The sequence below is a fragment of the Cryptotermes secundus genome, unplaced genomic scaffold (assembly GCF_002891405.2).
Source record: "Cryptotermes secundus unplaced genomic scaffold, Csec_1.0 scaffold708, whole genome shotgun sequence".
NCBI classification, from domain to species: domain Eukaryota; kingdom Metazoa; phylum Arthropoda; class Insecta; order Blattodea; family Kalotermitidae; genus Cryptotermes; species Cryptotermes secundus.
This window is the reverse complement of record NW_019726238.1, coordinates 1,314,559-1,324,480: the sequence shown is the minus strand read 5'-3', so window position 1 is coordinate 1,324,480 and position 9,922 is coordinate 1,314,559. Positions and strand designations below refer to the sequence as shown.

At 36.5% G+C, this 9,922-nt stretch overlaps 1 protein-coding gene across 1 annotated transcript in view; it reads right to left on the bottom strand.

Moving 5' to 3' along the window:
• The window catches only part of LOC111864114 (structural maintenance of chromosomes protein 1A), a 24,657-nt gene extending 14,749 nt beyond the window's left edge, over nucleotides 1–9,908 (bottom strand). The window contains exons 1-10 of the mRNA XM_023851144.2: nucleotides 9,724–9,908; nucleotides 8,571–8,785; nucleotides 7,588–7,804; nucleotides 5,349–5,560; nucleotides 4,678–4,852; nucleotides 1,937–2,059; nucleotides 1,728–1,859; nucleotides 941–1,006; nucleotides 686–843; nucleotides 381–478 (exon numbers count right to left, since the gene is read on the bottom strand). Coding sequence (XP_023706912.1) covers nucleotides 381–478; nucleotides 686–843; nucleotides 941–1,006; nucleotides 1,728–1,859; nucleotides 1,937–2,059; nucleotides 4,678–4,852; nucleotides 5,349–5,560; nucleotides 7,588–7,804; nucleotides 8,571–8,785; nucleotides 9,724–9,789 — 1,462 coding nt within the window. The 5' untranslated portion in view covers nucleotides 9,790–9,908. The remainder of the gene's footprint in view (nucleotides 1–380; nucleotides 479–685; nucleotides 844–940; nucleotides 1,007–1,727; nucleotides 1,860–1,936; nucleotides 2,060–4,677; nucleotides 4,853–5,348; nucleotides 5,561–7,587; nucleotides 7,805–8,570; nucleotides 8,786–9,723) is intronic.
• Between the last annotated feature and the right edge of the window lie 14 nt (nucleotides 9,909–9,922).

The following is a 9,922-nucleotide window of genomic DNA, read 5'->3' as shown; positions in this document are numbered from 1 at the left end:
TAAAATGCTGCATTGCAAGTTCTGCATGCTCCATTATCACGCACACCTTTACACTCTTCTTAATCCATCTGCAACCTTCCCAACTTTAAGTAGCTAGTCCTAGGAAACCATCGTAGATGTCAAAATTGTTCCTTGTATTTTACTGTAAAGTACTTCCATTGGTCTCTAGATAAAAATTTACTGCATTATACAGGACTACCACTCACAAATTACCACTGGAACCAGTTGAAGCAAACTTCGCATTTTGCATGAAAGTACACTTGCACCTGTAGCATGAGAGTGTATAAGCATGCTTAAGACTGCAGATGAATTAAAGATCTCAAATTCAGTAATACTAAACTGTCATGTGACACTGGATCAAATAACATTCAGATACTTACGCAATGTGAGCTTCTCATTTTCATACTTCAGTTGGGTCAAAATATTTTGCTTATGTGTCGAGAGTTCGCTTCTCTTTTCAGCTCTTTCTTGGTACAGCCTGTTTAATAAAATGTAATGTGTCTAAGTTTAACTTTCTGTGGCCTAAATTGATTAAGTCTGTACATGTTCATTTAACAGTAAGAAATTTTGTTATGATATAACATTTGGAAACATGTTTCAGGAAAGGAACTGAACATTATGTCAGCCTTATATTAAATGTTAGCAACAAATATAAATATTAATATAGTGCATATCCATACATTACCTGAGACCAATTCCCTCATATTCACGAACAGTTGCTATACCAGTCTTATGACAAAAGTCAGAAAATACAGTATCCTCAACCAAGTTCATCTCATTTTGAATTGTTTGTCTCTTGTTACAATGATCCAGCATTTTCTGTTCAAGGTCTGTAATCAAAGACTGTAACAGGATATAAGAACAGTCAGTGCTAAAAACAGCATTGTACAAACTGCCTTTAATCATACACACATTTTGAGAAAGAAATCTTATAACTTACATCAGCATCTGCAGAATGGGTACCTAATTTTTCCAGCTGAGATTGCAATTCTGTGACTTTTTCTATCTGTAAAGAAATATAAGGAAGGGAACAGTATTATGGCCTTTCTGCAACCTGTTTGTCTGTTATGGCCCTGCCCATTTAGGACAGTTGCTTTACACATCTTCGATGCTGTTTATGTATATTAGTTCATTCACATGTTAACTAAATTTAATTCTGTACAATATAGTTTAGTTTAGTTTATGACACTTTACTTTACTTTAATTTAGTGAAGACCATAAATTCTACTGAAGCAGAATTAAAATGTTCATAAATTTCACAAATACCAATAAAGTGATAACAGTGTACCAATCACCTTTGTACCTTGAATCTGATGACTCCTGGATCTAACCTGTAACACTCAAGGAATAATTTCCCTCTATAAATTTTACTTGAGACTTATACATTTATATATATGAAACTAAATATCTGCATCCATAGCTCAAGTGGTTAGTCGCTGGCTTCCCACTGCGGCGGCCCGGGTTCGATCCCGGATCTGGTCAAATAGGATTTGTGGTGGACAAAGTGGCAATGGGGCGGATTTCCTCCAAGTACTTCGGTTTTCCCTGCCAATCTTCACTCCACCAAATTCTCCATCATCATAATCAATTGGGACAGGTACAATAGGCCCATCAGTGGCCGCCGTGCCGAGTGGACCCAACTGGACTCCACCCCCCACTATGCGAAAAATTAAATTAAATATTTGCATTCTGTGTGCATATTCCACCATTCACCTCCATTAACTCACCAGTTTCTTTCTATCTTCCTTGACATACTTCACACGTATTTCTATACTGCATATTTCATCAGTAGTCTGTCTTACATTTGGAATGGTTCTGGACTGCTTCTGCAAGTCTCGTAACTTCTCACACAGTTCTGTCTGCAGAAAATTAAATATTATGTATAAGAGATTCGTTATAAGTTATTTAACGCAATAAACAGAATTATGTAACATACCTTTCTGTTTTGTGCCTGAAGAATTTCTTGTCCCAACCACTGCTTTGCTTTCTGTTGCAAACTTACTTTCCCACTTGACAGTACGCCTCCCTTTTTATAATAAGTACCATCCAAAGATACAACCTGTAACACATTCAGATATAATACTCATATTTTGCTTTCGCTTCCCAAATGTAGGATTAAGTTGCAGTCTTATTTAGTTTCAGATTAATAGCTTTAAAAAAATCAGTTATCTTTGTTTCATATATCTATTAGGCACCTTGGTGTCTGCAGATGTAAGTACTGCACTGGTATTCATTTCCAGATTTCTTTTAAAATACCGTTTCCCAAGCCAAAACTAAAAGCCATAGATCAACATATAAGCAAGTAAGACTATCATAAAAAATTGAGAAAACAACAAAAGTTTATCCCTATCTGGACCAACCATGAATATACTCATTTCTATCTAGGGTGCCACTGGGAATGTTCTGAGTTCTGGGCCCCTCATTTCCAGTTTCCTATTTTTTCTTCACACCAGTGCTGACTACACTTGTATTAATTTTTTGAACATGTGAATTTTCACAGCTATTAATGTGACAAAAATGAAGAGGTACAGAAGTAACCTTTACTTAAGACAAAGACCTGGGGATAACACTTAGCTGTGATTTAAGGTGCATGCATTAGTGCCTGAAAAACGCGGGAGTGAAAGTGTCTTCATCTATATTATGCCTGTGGTTACTGAAAGGAAAGTTTCTGCATTTGTATGGAAAGTTCAGTATTAAGTATTCTTATGATGTACACACAAAATTCAATTCAAATCTTGTTGAAATGGAATAAGCTGCAACATACAATATGAACACCAGACCACATGTGCAGTTGGACTTAAATGCCCCACACAAAATAGAAATTTGGTTGCCAGGTTCACTTAAATCATTAAAAGATGTGTTCAATAAAGGGTAAAAATGAAATGTGTGAATACATGGATTGACAATCAGACACATGAACATATATGACCTTATCAGGGGTGTTCTTTAATACAGTCTTCATAGAATTCCAAAAACATGTGCCATATCTAGTTTTCAAGATTTGATATACCCTTCCACCTAACTTCATTTCATCAAATATATACTTTAACAAACAGATTTCTTATGGCACCAAAGTTTGTTGGTTGGTTTCTATATCTCCAAGAACAGTTTGTGTATACTTTTCTGGCCTATGCCCACCCAAGGAAGGTTGTAGAATCAATTTGACAACATGGGGCACCAGCAGGGTGGCTCCCATTACCCCTATTACTAAAATGACCATGAGAATGATGATCATCAGATGGAACCCCCAAGGACAGGGGCTGGTAGTCTTCATATTCCCAGTATTAATGCTTGGATTGACTGGAACAATTTAAATGTGTGGAGAGGAAAATAGCACAAACATGTGACTGGTTAGTCAAGCTTAGAACCCTTTGAATGAGAGTCTAATGCCTTAACTTAAGATTATCAAGTTCCCCAGTTAACTTCTATAATGGCATTTGGTGCTATAATAAAAGCTGTCATTTTTTAATGTTATACAATATTGATTTAGTGATTATTCATGAGTAAAGACTGATATGACTTGTGAGGCAAAACAGTAAGATGATGAGAAAACTCACATATGTGAATATGTCTATCATAGATCTCAAAGTAAAGCCTCAAAATCTCTGTTCCTTGCAGTAACCACATAACCTACTACATGGAACATTTACATTTACAATTATTTTTCATTTCATGGATCCAATCATCTCCCCGTAGGGCTGGATATAAAGCATGTCACATATTACAAATTCATGATGACTACACATCATTCGTCCTTGGTCCAATAAAATATAAAATCAAGCCTCAGACAGAATAGCTCAAGTTGTCAGGACAACACACATTGGTCATGGAAAAACCACAATCAGTTCACACCTTGCCATTCCACGCACTCTGGCAAGCCAGTTGCATTATAAAAAAATATTAAAATTCATAGCAAAAAACAAGACATCAGACATACATACTGTACTACTGCACTTACAACAAGCAAGTCTCAACAGTATGTAATTCACGCACACAGACAATTTATTAACTCTTAACTTTTGAGCCACTTACATGCTCAACAAACTCATCAAATGAGTAAAATGTGTTACTTTGCAAATAATTTCGTAAAACAAACCTAAATTGCTTTTTATCGTTCTTTTATTTGACGGCAGAATATCGTATAGCTTGATGCCTGAATAATACGCCCCTCTCTGATAGGATGATAGATGTGTTGAAGGTGGTCATTCCTTCTGGTACCAATCACATAGACAGAGTTACTGGTTTGAAACTTATCCAAATTATTAAGAACAAATATCATCAATGAGAGCAAATATACACATGGCATTGGCAGTATGTCAAGCTTTTTAAATAAATCTCTACATGTATGAGTATACATATACTTATGTTTTGCAATTTGCTTCGTTCTTAACTGTTTTATTTTCATGTGTAGTTCTATCATGGTCTCTTGGCTAGAGTACAAACAAGTCAACAAGATGACATGTGTTCCAGCCCCAACCAATGTAAACAGAATTCATGGTGGTCAAATTTGCAGTGATACAGGTTTTATTAGGGCTCTCCAAATTCCTATATCATTCTTTCCATTCTTGTATTCACTGCGGACACGTGTTACTGATTTAAAATGCTTAAATAACCCGCACTGTTTATACAGTACTGCTAAATAACCTATGAATCTGCAGCTTAATGAATATTACATACATTATACTTCACTGTAGGATCCAGTTTATAAGCTACATACACAGCAGTATCTGTAGTCTCACATAAAAGACAATTTGAAACAGCAAACCGGACAGCTGGTTCAATAACTCGGACTTTGCAGTGAATTACATCGTACAACAACTTCACGTTTTCTCCAGATGGGATGCAGAGATTCCTAAGTAAATATAGACCAGAGTTAAAAATTGAATTCCTAGCTAATGAAATACAGTAAATATCATTACAAATTAATTAATTTATTGAGTCTGTTGCAGTTATATATGACGAGCATGACTCCCTGTTAGGGTACCTTGCGCTTTTGCATTGCATCCTTCACAACCATTTCACCTTATTTACAACACCACTTGTATTCTGCACTTTTCTTCCAAAATTCTGGACTACTTACACTATAAATTAATCTAGTCTTTTATTTCTAAACCACAATATAATAATCCAAAATCTGTAATTATCAACCCATATTGTACTTAGGTCCTATCATTTATATTCTTCCACCTTTCAAATTCATAATCTGTATTTGCATAGCATAGCAACTGAGCTACTGAAATAACCTTTCTACAAGGGTTATGACTATATGAAACACATCATAACTCAGGAATTTTCTGGTTGGGATTCACTGTAGGTATTCAATCATGCCCTGCTTTCCATTTACAAACCTTAATCTCCCTTGAATTGGATAGACTTTTATGGTGTCAAGCGGAAGTATGATCTCAGGTGGTAGGTGAAATGTCTTGAGGTAATGAATAACTTCCAAAGCAGTCTGCTTGCTTTTAACAACCAGTGCATTTAAGTTTTTGCCCATCACTTTGGTAATGGCCAACTTGTAACGTTCATGGGCAGGATGGCAGAGGTCTGACATACGTCCAAGCTGGAATAGCATACCATTCATAAACATATGTCACAAAATAATAAAAGCATTATTTTTATCAGGTAAAGATGAACTGACAATGGTACCAGCTGCCATTTAAAAATAGTGCAACAGTTTTTCATACATGAACTGATCTTATTACATTTCTCAAATCATAAAAAGTGCCTTTATGCCTGAAAGAAGTTGCCAAAATTGCCTTGCATCTTGTGATGCAAAGATAACTTTCTTACACAGCCTGTGTTAGACCCAGTTCCTACATGTGCTGTCATCTTGTATCTACCATTGAGAAGCATAAGCATCAGTGATCGGTGTCTCTTTTCCACTTGCTCATCTGTGTATCTGTTTTAGGAGCACGTGGTTCGTAGCACTATTAATTATTTCATTACATTTTCAGAGCAGATTGTGGGTCAATATAAAGGGCACAAAACAAACTCAGTTATTTTCCTCAAACTCCACAGTGTACATATGACCCTAACTGAAAAAATTACCCTTTATGACATTTTTATATATCAGCATATAATTTCTATAGCCACTCTGCTAGGTTCAAAACCTCATATAGAATTAAATGGGAAGCATAAGGACACTACTTGGCATAACAAGAAAGAGACAGAGAGATAAACAAGTAAAAATTTATATTTAATAAAATAAATGTAATAATAACATGACAGCACTTAAACGTTGGATTAATAAACACAAACAGAAATGGATCATTATTGCTTGGGAAAAAAGAGTTATGACAGGCACATAACAGCAGACTCAATATGGCCAACTATTATTAAATAGTATGACCACTTCAAAATGAAGTCAAAATTGGCATTGGTATGAAACAGTCAGGATAGCAAACTACCACATGCTGCCATTACTTACATACTCTAACAACACGGGAAAATTACCTCTTCTGTGAGAGGCTAAACTACTTGCTACTGTGATACCATGTGCATAAAAGAGTAAAATTACATTGCAAATGCAGAACTCCAATTCAAAAGCAAAATACTGTGGCATGTCGACCTGTTGCTAGGCAATTGCCATGAAAGAAGCAGCTATACAACAGCCATTGCTAAGTAACAGCTTCACAAAGAAGGATGTTTCCTCAGTAACAACTGCACAGAAATAATGGAGCTGTGTCTTCTGTGCTGTCCAAGCCAAGATGTTATATGTATGACAGTTAGTTTGTGAAAGTCAGTTGAGTTGAGTTGATTGGTGAGTGACTGAGTTAGTCAATTAGTGAGAGGACTGCTGGGGCTCCGTTGCTGTAAGCTGTTGTTGTGAAAAGCTGGTAGTAAAGGCCAGGGATAGTTCAGAAATCCAGAGGAAGGGGAACATCTGTCATAGGAAGCTGTTTCCAGCAACTGCTAGTGAAGACATGACTATGGACGCTAGTGTGTGTGTACATTGAGGGGTCACTGACTTAGAAAGATGTCAATGATCAATGTTAGCAGTTTAATTTTCTTTAAGCTATTAGTAAATGATACCCAATATATTGTAAATTAACAAGTAGAGCAGTAAGTGTAAACCAGGAAATATGAGACTCATATATGGACACAGATGTCTTTCACATATTATTAAATAAAAGTCAAAAGGGCCTAAGAAGTCTTCACAGCTTACTTTTGTGCATCCTTTCTCTGCATGGTGTAAAGTTGTTTAAAATAAAAAAAAACCTTTCTACTGTACCTTACCATGTTTATAATGTAAGAAGCATATTGAGATGAAAATATGGTTATCACTGAATAGGTCCTCACTCTGAGATCACAGGGTATGATAATAGATCAAGGTTAAGAAACTCTGCTTTAGAGAACATGAACCAAAGTGCATTTAGGCCAAATATTTATTCATTCTGCCTATTTGTGTTGCAAAGATGTGAAGAATATTTGAAAAAAAAATGGAAGAATTATGTAATAAAAAAATTAACCACATCTTCATTTCAAGTAAATGTCTCATTGGAGTCTGTGCGCCACTTTAAAGTCTTTCTCACAGCTGGCACATATAACTGAAGTCATAACTACATGATCAAATAATGTAGTACTCACAATATTATCACCAAATGCCATCTTCAAATCCTTCACAATATCTTGCTTCTTTTTCTCTTTAAGGAAAAGTTCACTCCCTATGTTCATTTGGTTCAAATGCTTCACCAGAGTCTCAAGTTCACTTTTTACCTTTTCTATTTCTTCATTAGCACTGCTGACTTTTGCTTGTTCTTCATCCTGTAATTTCTTCTTTTCATGCAGAGAAAGTTCCTTTTCCCTGTGTTGTAATTTTCAGAAGCATTTGATTACATAAATATAATTAGAGAATTTAGAGAATAGGGGGAAATACGCAACCAGAAAGAGACATATTTTATGATAAAATATAAACAGACATGGGTAAATTAATAGGGGCACTGCAATGTTGAGGAACATCCCTAAAATAGAGCTGAATACAGGTGATAGAGCATTCGTAGAAGGGTACGTTCACTTTCAGTGTAAGAATGTAGAACAGAGTCGTCAAGAGAACCATGAGTGTTTAATGAAATATGAAGCAAAATGATATACTTATTGTTCTGGGTTGTAACAGACATTCAGAAACAGACATTTCTGTGGAACACACTGCCACATGCTTCTGCTGGATTTTGCTTGGCTTACACTTCAACCCTAAGCGGCCTCCGTAGTCTAGGGGTAACGTTCCCACCTCACGACTCAAGGTACGTGGGTTCAAACCCGGTGGAATTTTTAAGGGTGGAAAAATTCAGGGAGTAAGTCCTCCAGGAGGGACTTTAAGCCGTGGGTCCCGTGTCGTAGATTTACGGCATGTAAAAGACCCACGCCCTCTAATAATAATAATACATACACTTCAACCCTAAAGATGGAGGCCTGCTCCTGCTGGTTTCTTGCCTGGCTTACTGTGTAACCCTGAACATGGTGGCAATATATTCCTCTGAAACGGTGGGCTTTCTCCAAAAGATATGGTATTACAACCCAGAAGACCATATTCCATATCCCCATCATGACAACTGCAAATCCAATATACTTACTTGATATAGCAATCAATTTTTTGCAAGCGTATATTTGCATCTGCTATTGCATTCTTAATCCCTTGTTGCTGACGGTTTATCTGAACTTTCTTACATAATTCTCTGTCCAAAATCTCTTGGAGATCTTTCTGTTCTTTTTCCACGGTATACAGCTGCTGACGAAGTACAGCAGTCCGTTTCCCGGCCTCTTGCTTTAGTTTATCATACTCTTTAACCTGAATAGATTTACACCAAAACTTAATTTACACATGAACAAATATGACACTTGGTCCAGAAGTGTTACAATGTAAAAGCCTAGTAAGGTAGATGAATGAAAATAAACAAGAAAGGAAAGAAGATTAACTTAATTTGAATGCATAAATGAGATGAAACTTTGTGACCAGGAGCTGACCAGTATACTTGTATACTGCTGGCCTTCCAGCAGCTTGAAGCTTGGCTTCGAGCCCCACTGCAATTCATGGCTGTGTTTTAATTCTGTGTGACTAGCATTTCTAGTTTATAAATGCAGGCCTCTGCTTTGACAAGAAGAGTGGTTTGTCATGGAAAGTAAATCCCATTCTACTCCACCATACCATATCATAAAACACAATCATCACTAAAATACGAAATACAATCATCACCACTCTGTAAAACATAATTATTACTACAATATGAAACACAATTCATATTCATGTACAGGTTAGTGCCTTCAAATTTCAATACTGCTAAGTGGAGCAGTAGTTAAATGTTTGCCTTTCATCCAGCATAGTTACTTACTTACTTACTTACTTACTTACTCATGGAGCTGAGCCCTTCTGGAGGAACCGCCAATTCTGCAGCTACTCAAGAATTTCCCAGCATTTTATGGAACCCGAAGGTTCATTATCATTGGTGGAATGAAGATTGGCAGGGGAAACTGAAGTACTTGGAGAAAATCTGCCCCAGTGCCACTTTGTCCACCACAGATCCCACTTGACCAGACCCGGGATCGAACCCGGTCCGCTGTGATGGGAAGCCAGCGATTAACCGCTTGAGCTATGGCGCGGCCTATCTGTCACCATTACAGCTTCCATCATATAACCAGTATCAAAGAATTTTTTTTTCAACATAATGTAGTTCAAATATAGTCTTGTAACCCATTCATAAAGATCTACGAGGAAAGTTGATACTTTACCCTTTCTTCTTCCAAGAGTTCATCAGTTTCCTGACTCTGAATTAATTTCTTATACTCTGCTTCCATTGTCTGTACCTCGGCAAGATCTTTTTCCAGTTGCTGAATAATCTGCTTCTGTTTAATTTCAAGTTGTTTCTGTCTCTCCAGTGAATCAAAAACTAACTTAACTTTGTGTGTCAGATGTTCCACAGTTCTTTCT